This window comes from Vanessa tameamea, chromosome 27 (assembly GCF_037043105.1).
Source record: "Vanessa tameamea isolate UH-Manoa-2023 chromosome 27, ilVanTame1 primary haplotype, whole genome shotgun sequence".
Taxonomy (NCBI): domain Eukaryota; kingdom Metazoa; phylum Arthropoda; class Insecta; order Lepidoptera; family Nymphalidae; genus Vanessa; species Vanessa tameamea.
The window spans coordinates 3,822,435-3,839,589 of record NC_087335.1 but is presented as its reverse complement, the minus strand read 5'-3'; the positions used below and the strand labels follow the sequence as shown (position 1 = coordinate 3,839,589).

The window sequence follows — 17,155 nt, the reverse complement described above, 5'->3', positions numbered from 1 at the left end:
AAAAGTTTTCTTGAACTTCAGATGAAACAAACAACCAGAAGATAAAGAAGCTCACAATAAACTGGTTCTAAGATCTTCTGACTTATAACTGGATCAAACTAGATAGGTCTACGCAACAAAAGGGGATCAATATCCAGTACTTCTATAAGAAGTTATGCAAATACAGACACGACAAATGAACATGAAACAAGATTTGAAACAACCCTTTTATGTCCTTGAAATAACAAAACGTAGATATGGATCTGACAATATCTTTTATGATTATTATCTGAATGATAAATATTTATCTTCAGATTATTATGATCTAAAAATATTGGTATACTTTCAAAATAAAAGAAAACGAAATTTACCAGAGTATTGAGTATTGATTTTATTTAATAACACTTGCTTTTATAGTGATTTATTTGTGATTTTTTAAAATCATTTTTTTTTTTTAATTTCAAATGTAATATTTGAAATAAAAGTCACCTAGTCGTGGGCAGATTGGTCACCTGATGATAAGTTGTCAACGCAGCCCTTATATTGCCGTGCGAAAACAGCCTCAAGCACAAGATGACTCTTGTGCTTGTAATTACAGTGTTTCAGCCAGCCTGTAATAATGTGGTAATAACTTCGAAGTTATGCTTTTATACATGGTTAAATCCTTCGAAATACCTATTAATAATCAAGTCTCATTAAACACTTGGAAGTTTAAGGTTTCACTGATGGAGGTTAGAAAATTATTTATTAATGTATAAGGTAATAATACGATACACATATTAACATTGAAGTATATACTTTGTTGATATTGTAACGTCCTCATAATTGTTTATAGTGTTTGTGCCTGATTTTTGCCACTAAAATGTCAATGTCCCTTGGGTCTGTAGTTACTTGCTTATTAATCCTTCAGACCGGAACACATTAATTAGTTTTTTATTTATTTATATTTATCACAATAATTATTATTACTGCTTGGCGTTAGAATATCTAATGGTACCTACCCAGACGGGCTTGGACAAAGCCCTACCACCAAGTAGAAAACACCAAAATATTCCAAAACATATCATCCATGACATAATATAAGCTAATGCGTGTTTTTGTTTGAATTCTGGCTGACTCATAAATCGTTCATCCGATTGTCGATACATCCTTCCTGTGTCAGGGTATTCGATTATGTAATAAAATACAGCTGATAATTTTACATTTATCAATAAATAAATTCCAACCCCATGTCAAATAAAATTTAAACTAAAATTACGCAGAAGAATGAAATTCCGTACGGTTAAAGTTTATGTGGGAGCAGAGATCTAAAAGTTTTATTTAAAAAAAAAAACAGAGGTATTGTGAGACATTCGGTTGGAACGAAGTTGCTTCCGTATTAAATAATATGACTCACATAATGAACTCAATTGAGAACGAGAGAAATGAACGTTTGAGAATAATAATTTTTGAAGAATAAAATTGTTACTAAAATCTCGTGAATATTAAAACCGTAACAAAAAATAAGTTTAAGTATAATACCATATTACAGAAGATCGCCTGGAAGGGACATAACTCTTTTCCTTAAGTGAAGATGTCTGCCAGTTCACTCTACTGTACGCGGCGTAATAGGACTTCGTTTTTGACTCAGATATGTATATAACATGTATGACGCCGAATGGTGGGCCATCTTGTTTATTGATACTTGTCGGAAAAGAGTATCAATAGGATTTCAACTGTACTCTAATGAAGCGTCGCGTCGATGGTAGCGAGGCGGCCATCTTGGATCGACGATTACGTTCAAGGTTTCCCGCGCACCATGTTTGCGACGAATCACTAATATCCAACATCTTTATTATTTTGTAGATTCAGTGATTTACATGTGTCTGTGTATATTATATAGTATATATCGAATCGATATTGAATGTGAATAGTGAATTTATCTGTGTAATTGATTCGTTTAATTAAACACTTATTGAATTTGTGGATAATCGTTTGAATATAAGCGCACTGATCATGAATAATTCTGATATTGGCAATAAAATATTTATACGTACATTTATGTCTATATATACCATATATATGTAAATATGTACCAAAATAACAGTTTATTTTTATTTTTTGTCTGTCTGTATGTTTGCTCCGGCTTATCTCTTGAACGGCTGGACCGATTTTGACGCAACTTTCACTGGCAAATATCTGATGTAATAAGGAGTAACATAGGCTACAAAAATAACTTTTTTGTTAAATTATAACGCGCACGAAGTCGCTGGCACAGCTAGTATATTTGATATTAATTTACAATATTAATTGTAAATACATTCACAGTTTACGTTCATACACACACACACACACACGCGCGCGCGCAACGTTAAAGTTAAAAATAAAAGACAAGCGTCTTTTATTGACATTTGATTTTTTAATTGTCTTAAGGACAAGGTCTCGCCCAGTCGAGCCAAGCAATCTTAGTATATATTATATTTTTTTGTTAGCGATAAGTGACGGTCGAATTTTTACCAATGAGTTAGGAACTAGTAATTTGTAGTGAGTTAGTAAGCAGTAGATAATATAAAACGCTATATTGTATACAGGTAGTAGTTGTTGATCTATATGATTAATTAAAAATAATTAAATACGAGTAAGTTACTTGCAGATTCTTCTGGGTTATATATAATCTACGTTTTGACAATTGGTAGTTTTAAATTTAATTCATCTTGTAAAATGACGATCCTAAACAACTTGTGAGCCTACTTGAATAAAGTTCATATTTCATACTGATTTAAAGCTGGAGTTTGAAGCTGAGTTAGTCAGAGGATTATGTATATTTTAATTAGATAGTAATTCATAAATATATGAATACTAGTTTTGGCCTGCGGCTTCAACTGCGATTTTCGTAGGATTTTGCTATGAACAGACTGACAGTCAGATTTGTTTTCGTGTATAAAATATTTATATAGACTGTACAGATTAATATAATTCGCGTATAATTCATCTCGACGGATGGGATTCGGTATAGATTCAACGGATGAGCGAGTTGCTCCCTGACGTTGATAAGGGTTTATATAATACCTCACAAAACAAAGGTTTGAAATATATTTAAAATTCAAATATACTAAATTATGTATTTATGTTAATCTTTTAATATTTCGGGAGTAAACAAAGCTTCTTAACGCTTTCACGTGACTCGACTTAAGTTTATCAGTTTCTTAATTGAAATCGAATTTAACTGAACAGGTAATTGCCTAATTTTCATAGACAAACTAATCTTTTAGAGACAACTCATAATAAATGAGTAAATAAAAAAAAAAAACTAGAACCGTTTCAGTTCAGTTTAACTGGCTTTTTTTCCTTTTTAATTGTTGTATTTGTTGTACCTGAAATAATGAAGTGAACTGTATTTAAATTAAAACGCAATTTCCAATAAAAATGAAACGCATTTTTAACCTTTAATAATCGACTATGTTGATAAAGCCATAAGCTTAAAATGAATATCTATTATACGACGTAATTATGTAGGTCAAATCTTCATAAACGCACATCAAAGGCCGGATATAATATTCGTCAACAAAAACAAAGTTAGTTTGGGCTTCGTCATTGTTATTCGTGTCAACGAGGAAACTCGATCTCTCGTTACGATTATTATTATCATAAATCCGTTATCATATTCAAAGTTAGTTTGTTTTCTTTTATGAACTACCGGTTTCGATCCGCGAGTGAGGGGCGTTGGTGGATCTTCTTGAATTTACCGCCATGTTGGAAAAATGGCGACCCAAATGTTATAAAATAAAGTACTGTTACGTTTTATAATTCATGTTACTCTTTTTTCATTTACTACGTAACTATTTTCATAAATAAAATTGTCGGACTGGATATTGTTGAAAACTGTTTTTCCAAACTCGCTGAAAACTTTCCATGTAAGACTATCAAATGCCTGGACTAAATAGATGATAATTGGTACCGTCTGCTATTCGATGTCATTGTTAGCAGTATAAGCCATTTCGAAGAACGTCTTTGGGATCTAATCTGTCCATTGTGCCTGTAATTGGCTCACTCGCCCTTCAAATCGTAAGAAGTACATTGATCGTTGGGAAATGAACTGATTTGTGAAATATACTTAGATTTTATGTCCATCTATCTGATCGATTTCAGCAAGGGTGATCATTCTTGAGAGGCCAGCTTACCATGACATCGATGCCCCGATGTTTTTTGAGATAGAAATAATCATATATATTAATAGCGTAAGCCGACTTTTGTCCCAGTGAAAATGGGACGACAGCTGCTCGTAAACGATCGGTTATGGTCTTATTTTGAAGAGCTCCAACCGCAGATGTGCAGTAAATTGAAGAGGATTCTTGATTGCAGTTTACTACACTAAACTATATAGTTTACGATTAAACAAATAATTAATTTTACATATTTTTTTTACATTACATTAACAGCCTGTAAATTTCCCACTGCTGGGCTAAGGCCTCCTCTCCATTTGAGGAGAAGGTTTTGGAGTATATTTCACCACGCTGCTCCAATGCGGGTTGGTAGAATACACATGTGGTAGAATTTCGTTGAAATTAGACACATGCAGCAGACCTCACGATGTTTTCCTTCACCGCCGAGCACGAGATGAATTATAAACACAAATTAAGCACATGAAAATTCAGTGGTGCTTGCCTGGGTTTGAACCCGAAATCATCGATTAAGATGCCCGCGTTCTAACCACTGGGCCATCTCGGCTCAATTAATTTTAGAGAGAGGAATAAAGTTACTGGCCAAGTAGAGAGCGGCGCTACGGCTGTATAAAAAAAAACAAATGTGCGAACAGACATCAGTTCAGTGTCAGTCAGTCAGTTTACAATGAAATTAAATCAAAACAAAACCTGTCATAGTTTTCTAAATTCCTAAAAATCTGTGGAATTAACGCGAAGTTTCGCGGGCGACCCGCATCATCATCACAGAATCATCTGATAGATTAAAGATTAATCACGTGGTGTAGTGATTGGTCTTGAATTAATATTATCCGGTTAAAATTCAGTTCTCTTAATCAATGAACAATCTCAGCTTTATCATTAGTAAAATATTAATTTATATCGTTTTTTAAAGATGAATTGTAAAATAAAACACATTTTAATGTAGGCGAATAATATATTTGATTCAATATAATTCTTAAATAACGGCAATTTACACGAAAAAATGGCGATTTTTCACATTGTTTGCATTGAAACGTTTAAGAAATAACATGGAATGTAATAAATAATTTCGTTAATAATAAACAGTAAGCATCAGCAATCATTTCTAAACTACGTATCTTAGAACTACACTAAAATAAATTATTAAATAAACTTAAATAAATATCTTTGGTAAATGAGATTATAAGATGTCAAGTATACGAACATAATTACAGTATTTTCATGAAGTAGGTTGACCACTAATCGATATAGAAAAAATGGGACAGTTACCTACATAATAATTATTACAATTTTAATATAATTATTATTAATTCAATTCTCATCTTCTCTACATTTCCGTAATCATTTTACACGTCAATTGACTACTTCAGATAATCGTCGGAAAAAAATGTAACATTCTTTTATATTTCGTAGACAATTGACATAGCATTTATGAGTACTTATATATCATTACTAATAATCGATATCTTTACCATCGATTGTATGTATGTCGAGAAACAACTGGCAGTGGATACTAAGAATATTAAAATATAAACATAATTCGTGTTAAAATCTTAAAGTGCAATATGTTTATTAAATTATTTATAAATGGAATGATTCTAATCGTCCGTTTTCAAGGGCATACATACAAAGGATTATCCTGTAATGAGAAGAATGCATGGCCACCCTAGTTGGTGGTGTCTTTGCGCACTTTGTGACCTCGGAACGAAGCTTGGATCTTAGTAGCGGCTTTGTTGAGATCTGGATCTGCCAGATCAATCTTCTCTATGTCTTCCTGTGAAAGAAAGAGTATATTTTAATAAAAATATCTAAAGCATAGGGCATTTCAATTGATAAAAATATTTTGAAACATAGTTTGATTTCCATAAGAGCACCCGGTTGTGTTAATAATTCAATTGACAAATAATTACTAACAACCCACGGCATAAATGCTTTGGACTTTCCCAAAAAAATTTCCCAAGTATTTTATTATTAGAACATAAAAAATATATACATTTAACATTAACATACAATACATTTGCAAGGTAAAATAATCGCAATATCTGATAGTTATCGTCGAATAGTTAATTTTATTTATTTTATTTTATTTATAATTAATTTTATTTTAATTTTCATTTAGTTAGGTATTTTTTATATATATGAATACATATTATAACAAAATGGATATCTGTATAATAACGTTCGATCTTATTCATAATCATAATATCGTTCTATATTTAATTTAGGTTCAAGCCAATTAATGAGGTCAAGAGTTTGAATTTTTTTTTTAATTAATGGCAACACTTTTTAAAAAATAATTGTTAATTCGCACTTCCCATTCAGCCAAGCGTCATGCCCGTAGGTCAATAGCCAAACGGCTCAGGATGTGGTCAGCGATTTAATTTGCGAGGCATACCTTTATAAGCAAATGATAAGAATAAACAAATATTGTTTCAATTTAGAAATAGCAGTAACAATGTATATTGTATGTATACTAGTTTCCGCTGTCTTCGCCTTCTTTCGAAGGAGGGGTAACTAGATTTACTTTATCCTTATTTACTTTACCCCTAACAAAGTTTAAGCTTAAGCAAAATTTCATGATTGATTACTCAACTACTCAGTTAGACCTGTTGAGTAGTGAATGTTATAACTACCCACAACTATATTTTTACTACCCACCCACTTTGCTGGGTATTAAATATAAAAGGGGGAAGTATTAAAAAAAAATAAAAAAAATAATAGCCCTAAACCACCTCCGAACGATGCCGTGTTGATCGGTCAGTTTTAAAAAAAGTCCAACGTCAAAAAAAGAGATTCACGCACAAAGAAAAAAAATGGTACACTTGGAGAAGGTACGATTTTATCTATGGGATATTTTTTTGGTAACTTATTTAACTTGATGTAGATCAACTTTGTAACTATCCGAATATTACGAAGAATTTTATAGTTTTGTACTAAAGTATTTTATGGTTGTACATTTTATAGTAAAAACTTTTTTCCTGATAAAAGTAGTCTTACTGGCAACACAACACAGTTTCACGTAAATGACGATGCAGCCAAACCAGAGCTGGATATACTCGTATACGTATAAAAACCACAACGAAGCTGCGTGTAAGCCGCAATTTGCCGCACTATATAGTAAACCACGTATATGTCAGTATAATAGTTTCAGAGGTCGGTTTTTAACAATAATTAAACAGTCTCTATTAGAAATCTACAAACATTAAATAAATTTAATCGTACTTTACTGACATCCCCTGTAATTAAGATGTTCGAAAAGAGTAATTACTCAGTTTCTTGCCGTTTCCTCTCAGAAGAATCTACTTTCCGAACCGGTGACAGCTTCACATTTAATTTAACAGTGTAAAGAAAATTGATTTTGATTTTTGTTGAATTTCATGTTCGTTTTTTACAAAATAAAGGTATAAAGAAGTTTTATTGGAGCGAAATAACAGTTGCTCAAATATTATTTTTGCAATCGCAATAGCAGCCCAAAATCTGGAATGTTGCTGTATTTTATCTCGTGTCTCGGAAAGCACGTAAAACCTTTGGTCCTGTGCGTAAACTATTTACCGTCATTTCAAATGTCCTGTCTTATTTTATCGGATTGTGAGGATGGGAGAAGAGAAAATACAATTGTATTTGCGCAATTTCTTTTAAACTACATGTCCGGTACAGATGGCAGAAATCGTTAAGAAAAAAATCATACACAATTGTGTTGGGCAGTAGTGCCGCAACCAATCCGCTTGCGTCACGTACGCGGTTTTTATTCATAAAATAAAAACAGTGCGATGTCGTTGCGGTTTCGGCACTATTGACAGGAATTCTCAAAAATACTTTCATCTAAAGACAAGAATGGAAGACACCATGGATGAAGGTCAGTAGAAGGAACACACAGTCCTTATTAAAGTGGCGATTCAATGGCCGAACGATTAAAATTCTAACGTGATCATCAGATGGACAATTCTCTAGTTAATTATTACAGATACAGAGTAATTATATACAGAGTAATTATGTTTGCGGATAGAATAACTCCAAACGTTGTATCACGTACGCCAGACAGCACAAAGGCCAGTAAATTTAAGTAAACTTTTTTTTATTATCTGGTGTAAAATTTCCTACAACGTAAAATAATATAAATCTATTCTCATAGACTATGCGAGTTAATATAACTCGGAGCTGTCAGTTTGCCGCGTTGGTTTAAAAATATGAGCTCGAAATGAATTTAAAATTAGCTCGAGTTTTTCACAAACGAATCCTTTATAATAAATTTTTAAAGCATTTTTTAATGAGTTTTCATTTACTTGATTTCTTTTTTATTTGTCAAGCTCGTTGTTTTAAAATTCTGTAAGTTTGACGTTTCTCTTACGAGTCTGTTTTCGTAGCACATTTGTAGCGTATGATTATTTTTTTCAGTTCAACGTTTAATTTATCTTTTAAAATAATAATTAACATAGGCCTATGCGATTTAATTACATTACATACATACATTACATTAGCAGCCTGTAAATTTCCCACTGCTGGGCTAAGGCCTCCTCTCTCTTTGAGGAGAAGGTTTGGAGCATATTTCACCACGCTGCTCCAATGCGGGTTATGGTTATGGAATACACATGTGGCAGAATTTCGTTGAAATTAGACACATGCAGGTTTCCTCACGATGTTTTCCTTCACCGCCGAGCACAAGATGAATTATAAACACAAATTAAGCACATGAAAAATTAGTGGTGCCTGCCTGGGTTTGATCCCGAAATCATCGATTAAAATGTACGCGTTCTAACCACTGGCATTAATTAAATAGAAGAATAAGATTTTAAATTAAGAACCAATTTTTTTACAAAATGTAAAATATGAAATTAAATTTAAAAAAATTAAGAAAAAATAAAAGTAAAGAAAAAGAAGGAAAAATCTTTATATAGGACAAAACAGTATTCGAGAAAGTATGATGTAACTTCACTTCGAAATCACTTCGAAATAATGACAGTACTAGTTTTACTTTTTACTTCATTAAATTGATAACATTATGTTAACATAAAAAGTGGAACGATATAAAACCTTTTTATTCATAAATAAGAGAATTTACAATTTTTATTTTAAATTTTCAAGAAGTGTATTTTAATTTCATCTTCCGTGTCTGCCATCTAGCTTTATTTAAGTGGAATTGCAATCAGTGTTTGTAGGGAACGAGTTCTTTTTGAATTACAAAATATGTCATATTCTAAATTTAAAAAAATAGAAGTACCGTTGAATAATGTTTTTATAAATATTAACTACGTGTTTGGTGAATTCGTCCAATCCCGTTTGGGCCACCTACCGTAACTCATACTATATTATACTACCAAATTTGAAAGGTGACTCAGCCCATATGATTATATGGGCAGGCAGGGCCGTGACGTCTTATTTTCCAAGGTTGGTAGCACACTGACAATGTTAATGGTTAATACTTCTTACAGCGCCAATATCTATGTTGGTGACCTTCCATGAAGCGATACATTTACCAGTCGGGCTCTTTTTAAATAAACTTACTAGCTGTGCCCTATACACAAATGTTTTGGTCGGTTGACTGGATTGGGTAATATTTTTGGATACTTGTCAGCCATTAAGGGTAATATCGTGTAATCAAGTGGTAACTTTTTCAGATAATATCTGTGAGAAAATATTTTTTCTAAATCTTTCTGGTAGATCCATTAACGTGCTTGACCTTATATACACCATTTTTATACCTAAGATGAAATTTACTGTTCCACACGGCTTCCAGCGTCCAACGACGCCCCGTCCCTTGTGGGTCGTAGCGTGATGTTATATAATCTATATTTCTTCACAATAAATTATATAGATCCTGAGATTAGCGAGAACAAAATAAACTCTTCAGCTTTGTTTATGATATTTATAGGTTTTTGTTTTTTTTATTGCAAAATAAGCAAAGGTCCGGTGTCGTTAGAAGTTAATTTTGTTTTGTCAGATCGGAGACATTTTGTCTGGGATGTTTATTGTTTGCTCTGACCAAATAGTATAAATCCAGTTTGTTCTAGTTTCACCAACAAAAAATTGGTATAAAATATTCGGTATCTTTATGTAAAATATTCCATCTTCGGATGGAATCTTAATATTTATATGTTGTAGAAAATTAAATCGACCGATTATCTTGTCATTAATATCAATCAACAGGAAACAAAACCTTAATTTAATGTGTATAGGGATCAAAATTAAAAACAATAAATCATGATCATTTGTAAGAGCGGTCAGAACGCTCGCAATATTTCCACGTGAAACCGCAATTCCGATTCTCTGCGATAAATAACCTTTTACCAGTGGTGGCAATTCGATGAGGTGTTAACTTCTATGACGTGTTGATTTTCTCGCTAATACCTCGTGAGTTTTATTAATAAAAATAAGCAAACATTTTTTTTTATTAAGCATTTCTTTAAAACGTATTAGATTTTTTGTATGTTTCGTTTAAAGAGTGGATAAGAAAATGACGTCTTGATTACCTAATGGTTAAAAATATTCATCATTACTGTAGTAACTGCGGATCATATCTATCCGTAGTTCCCATAGTGGACAGCATTGATTGAGTAAAGAATAGTTACTATTTCTTATGTCGCCTTGGGTAGAGGCTTTTTTTCACTTCAGTTCGGTATTGGGTGGAAGTAACAAATCGGTAGGATTTTCACGCATCGATAATACCGAAAAAAAATCGTAAGTAATCCTATTCTGTCCGGTTACTATGAAAATATATTATCATTTGTAAAAATACTCGTCTATAATGTTGTATAGATATTATTTTTTTATCTCTTTGTCTCATCTATCTATATCTATGTCTTCATAACGTCGTAAACATAAGATATTGAATGTTATGTTTATACATATTGAATGAAAAAATATATTTCATACTAAATACATGCGATGTTATGAATATGTAATTTCGTAGCTGGATACGGATACGGATATATGAATAATATTTTACCGGTTTCAGATACGGTTACGGATACGAAATTATTTCGGATTATCCTATTGTTTCGGAAAGTTGTGGTTACAAATACGAAAACAATAAAAAAAATAGTTTGACTTCATTTGTAGGCTGTTATTTGGTATTACTGTTTACAGGAAAAAAACGGACAGTCTCAAAAAACAACAAACGACTCCTTTAGTTAAGTAAATATTTACTTACACAGCTACATTATATACTTACATAGTATATACTATGCAAAAACAAAATTTGAATAAAGTATGTTTTTTATCGGTTTCGTATATCCGATAGTTTCGTTTAAGTATATCTTACATTAAAATGACACAGTATATACATATTTATAAAAAAATAAAATAATATAAGATTTTTTTTTAATAAATTAAGCAAAAAAAATGTTTCAATTATTATTTTAAATTAACGACAACCCTATAGCTCGACCACTCACGGTAGATAACCAACATACCAATACGTGGAATTAAAGTTCCATTAGTCTTAGACGCGTGATGTTTAAGTTTTTAAAATGGCAGCTTTCAAGATTAAAGGCTTGTATCTTTTGTAAATAGTATCAAGTATTTATTCTTTAATTGAAGTGATGGCTTAGCTGTTTCATTTGTTCGGAAGCCTATCTATTGTAAATAAAATAAAATAAAATTATAATATATATTATGTTATCGGAGTATCAATATAGAGACTAATTATTATTAATAATCTATTCTAATATTATAAATATGAAAGTAACTATGTCTCTCTGAATGTTGTTATTAAGCTATTAAGCAAGCTTTAATCTCAAGAAAGAAAATAGCTACTATTTCTACCTGACAACCCTTAAAACGACAGCGAAGCAAGTGACATCTGTTATTATATATCCTAACAGCTGACGATCAAACCCTGAAACACTTTATTCTTAAATAATAATATTTAAAGGAGTAGTTTTACAGCATTTATTTTAGGTATATTTCAACCAATGTTCATAATAATCATGATAATGATGTCCAATCGGACATTGCAACCAACACGTTTACTCTCAAGGAAGACTAGCCGGGCGCGCTGGAGAAATTATAGCGCAAAAATGTATGAACAACCAGTTGGTCAATTTCAACTCCACTCTCGTAAACAGATTGGACAGTTAGTCCGACACCACCGCACAAGTTTAGCCGCAGAGATAACTACTCTAGAAGTTTCCTGAAATATAGGATTGTAATCCATACCCCGAAATGTTACTAATAATTTCTTATCAGAAAAACGAAATAACTCACTGTTGGATCAATTTGGATATTAAACTCAGGACCTCATTATAACCTAGCCACGAGGCAGAGCAACTTGCTAAACAAGATCGATAAAACCGTATATGATATCATAGACATTTAATTTTATAACGTTAATAACAATATTCTCAACAAAGGGTAACTTTTGCTTTAACAAAACTGACGTCTTAAACTTTAATTCAAATTATTTCAATGTGTTAACTTTATACGATGACACGTTACGAACACTTGTATATAGATAATAACAAATAGATAGATCAACAAAATACATTATATGATGAAGATATTAATTTACAATAAATTATTTAGTATATACATATATACAATAATGCAAAATGTAGCCATAAAGGATTTTTAAAAAATTATATATCTATAAAGAAGTATGTACAATACTAAAATGTTATATAAAAATGCCAAAATCGTCGTTTTAATTGCAATGTATTTAACATTGCAAGTTTGGACGTTGAATGAGGTGACCATATCCTAAACATTGCTCGTAGTAATAGATATTGCTGTTATAAGAACTACTTGACTTGATACTGATGTATATGAATGAGCTGTTCACTGAAAATAGGCTCTATGATTTTGGCGCAACCCAGACCGTTAGTATTCTAACAAAAGTACAAAAATGTTAAATACTATTTGTTAGGAGTTTTGGAAATATTCCTAAATCTTCCTTCCTAGCATCTTCAAAATGAATAAAATTGGTTGCTTGATAATTTCACATGAAAATTCTAACAATTCATTTAAAGCAAATCCAAATATATAACTAGTAATTGTCGCCCGCAGTTCCGTTCGCGTTTTAGGCATAAAAAGTAGTCTATGCCCTTCCTTGGCGTTCAAACTTGACTCATACAAAATTTTACCAAATTCGGTTCATTAATTTAACCGTGAAAGAGGAGCAGAAAGACAGACAGAGTGACTTCTGCGTTTATAATATTATTATAGATTATATATCCGTCAACATAACCCAAGAACACAGACGTCTAATAGTTGATTGAAGATACAAAGATATTTGTAACAGGAATAGACAGTATCCTGATGTCATAGTACGAAGACGAATTACTGAAAGGATCATTTAGAGCAAAATTGATGGGAAAAGTTTTAGGAAACTAACATAAGATATCTCTTATCATCAAAACCACATATAACTATCCACATCAATTACGCCATCAATATAATTGCGCTAAAAATAGGACCATTAGTGGTTAATCGCAAATACTATTCAACTGCGTGGGATAATTATATGGCAATGTTCGCAAACCAGTGAATTCTCTATTTCCTCTGAAAATATGATATCTAATATATCTGCAATCTAATACGATCAGAAAAAAATAAGGCTGAGCATGGCTTCGGCTTTTTATGATTTCTAAGTAATGGGACTATATCAATGTCAATTTTTATGATTTGGTGTCCCTAAGATATTCCGAAAAGAAATATTTGAGGATAATATTCGAGTAAATTGTACCTTATCTTGTTGTTCCTTGGTCTTGGTCTCTACTTGAGTCTGCTTGCGGGCCTGGTGGCCCCGGAACGAAGCCTGGATCTTGGTTGCTGCATTGCATAATTCTGTAATAAATAAAAATGAGGCGTTAAATTTTTCAATGGCAAAACTTACTTATTTCATGTACGTTCTATTAACTAATATACAAGATATTACTAACTTTATTTATCATTATAGAATAAAACTTATCAATTATAATTAATCGTACTTTACCAAAAAGAAGCAATACATCAATATTATCATCTTCAGTGAAGAACAGTGACCAAACTTATTTGGAAATAAAATAATGATACAATAGTCATAAATAATTTTATTAGACAAATTATTGGAAGTCTTTTAATAAAACAATGTTAGTGAGTATGTTTATGATCACGCGGACATACATACATGTGCTAACGACACAAGTATACACACACATGCTTAAGCCTGTAATTTGTCCGCGAAATCCATATCACACAGTATACCTTTGAACAATTATCGTAAAATACTTCGAGTATAACAATCAATTTGGAAGACCCAACTAAATACTATTGTAAGCCAAAAAACATAAGATACTTCAATATTTAAAAGTAAAAAGCGATAGTGCGATTTAAAGTATCTTTAGTGCCATCTAGCGACCGAAAAGTTACACTATGTTTTGTTTTAACTGACCTAAAAATATTCTAAGCTATAAATTTAAGTTTGTAAGATAAATGTTTACGTTAATATGTATATTTAAAGGCCTTGCGAATATTTACGGGCAAGCTGAAGTTTATATCTATCGTTAAAGCTTAATTAGATGCAGAGGTCAGACGGCTTGGTAGAAGGGTAAATATAGCCTTTTTGTGCATTGATCTAAAGGGATAAAAACTGCGGGTCCTTTATTTATAAATAAGATTTAAATGTACCGTCTGAATTAGAATACGGATAGGTTTTAACGGGTTTTATTTTCATTTAAAATAAGCTGATTATAATGGGCCACCTTAGATATTGTCCTTGTAAGAAATATTAAGTATCCCTTACATGGTCAATGCGACATCAATTTTGGCAATTATATGCCTTGTGCCTGTACTGGTGTTGCTGTTTGATCCTAGAATAATAATGGATAAGTGGATGGTACCTACCCAGACGTACAATTCTCTAACCCTACCATAACCTGTTACACTTTCAAATTAATAGTTATAGTTGCATTGGTGCTTTAAATTTGCTTTCTACTCACCACCTCCAAATTTATTAAGTTAGAGTATTATAAATTATGTCAATCTATCAGAACGTCAGACACTAGATCACCGAGTTTATTAAACAAGACTTGTTGTATGAATTTCAACTAAGAGAAATTCACTTGTCTCTTGAATTTAGAGTATAAAAACCTTTGCTAAATTTAAATTTAACCCAAATACAAATCAACATATTTCACAATAGACACAACAAGTTCTAATGCATATTAATGAATCATTGATCTTTTAAGGGTTAAGCTGTTCATGTTTGTATGGCATAATTATAATACACGTTTATATTTTTCTTTATGACTTTTTTTCACCAACCATCTACTCTATTATAAACCACTTGGTCCCAGGGAATTTTTCGTTCTCTCATATGTCAATACTATTCCATCCGTTATCATCGTAGCGCCCAACAAATACGAATGTCTTTTAATCCATCTACGTCACAAACCTTTGGAGACTGCAATCAAACATCTATACAATAGTGTAGATATCTCACACAAAAACGTCCTGTGCTAGTTTAATTCATCAAACAGTTCTCAGGTGGAGTCTTGAACATGACGTAATCCGATCTGACGTGGGACTGATTACTTCGAATTCCAAACCCCTTTCAGTATTTCAAATTTGTCAGGAGCGAAGCGAAGCTATGGAAATTTGTCAGGGAATTTCTTCTACTAATATGTACATTTTCGTAAAGTACTAACTTTGTCTAACCGTATAATAAAACACGTATAAAATATTTTGAATCTCTGATTGACCCAAAGTCTGACTGAGTCAAAGCTGAGATGGCCTTGTGAAAAGAATCCGTCGATCGAACATTTCGGGTTCAAACCAAAGTAGCACTAACATTTGATATGGTTGGTTAATTTGTGTTTTTTGTTTTGTGATTTAAGTGCTATTTCACTACGCTACTATAATCACAAAACAAAAATCTCCAAATCTTCTCCGAGAGAGGGAGAGGCCTTCATCCAACAAGGAACATTTATAAGCTAAAATTATTAATATATATTATAATCAAATTTTCTTCACTTTTCTTCAAATTTTAGGAACATATAATTGTTTCGTCAATTGATTATTTGTATTTTAAGTAAACCTTAGAAATCAATCTTAAGAAATGATTGACAGCCATAGGGGCTGTGGGGAAGACATTTTCTAAGTTAAATGTTTGGCAGTAGTCAATTCATTGGAATTTAGCAGCAGCATAAAATGTTTTCGTATTTTATGCCAATGTATAAAATATAATGAACCATGTTATAAAATGACTAGATAATACAAATCTTGACCATAGCTCACCAGCTTGTACTTACTTAACAAATTACAAGCTATAGTAAAATAAATCTTATATCCCATTAAATATGGTTGAATATTCTTTATGTTCGGGCAAGTGGCACGGAAGGCACCATTTATCATTGTAATGTATGTCGTAGAATGAAAAGGTAGTTCTTTCGGTTTTTGCCTTTTTAGATGAATTGAACTTTTTCGGATTTACTGAAAAGCCGACCAGTTGCGATAAGGCTGATGGATAGTTTGCAGGTAACATAATAGGTACCGCAAATTAATGAAAAAGATACTATAAAAATAATGAACATTCATTTATTAATAGAGGTAGGTTTTATTTCGTGTCGAGAATTTTAAACTTAAATAAAACTGTTACAATTTTTCATAAATTTTAATATAAACCACCCAATGCCCTGAAGTCATGCTTCAAATATAAATTTAACATGGTCTAATACGAAATTGGGATGAGGCCGTCGTGGTGTCAGAACAACAACAAAATCGGTTCATGAACAAAAAAATTATACCTAAACACACATATATATAGTTGTCTCTTTCTCTCCATCCTCTTTCTTTTTTAAATCGGATGTTGACTTTAAATCTAGAATACATTATATAACGAAACACAATGGACCCCGGCAGCTAGAACAGAAAACTTTTCCAAATAATTAAATCAAAACTCAAGTCGTTCTGACATCTTGAAATTAAATTTTCTTTTACTTTAAAACATATTGATTTACTTGGAACAAGTTTCTTTTCAGTTGGACGTAGGCACTGAACTAACCTAGGTCAATAAATCAATTGGTATATTTTATACATAGATA

General features: G+C 31.8%; 1 protein-coding gene across 1 annotated transcript in view; it reads right to left on the bottom strand.

The window, feature by feature from the left end:
- Positions 1-5,074: 5,074 nt before the first annotated feature.
- The window catches only part of LOC113392055 (sperm surface protein Sp17), a 186,189-nt gene continuing 174,108 nt past the window's right edge, over positions 5,075-17,155 (bottom strand). The window contains exons 3-4 of the mRNA XM_026628288.2: positions 13,819-13,919; positions 5,075-5,913 (exon numbers count right to left, since the gene is read on the bottom strand). Of these exons, the coding sequence (XP_026484073.1) occupies positions 5,806-5,913; positions 13,819-13,919 (209 nt within the window). The 3' untranslated portion in view covers positions 5,075-5,805. The remainder of the gene's footprint in view (positions 5,914-13,818; positions 13,920-17,155) is intronic.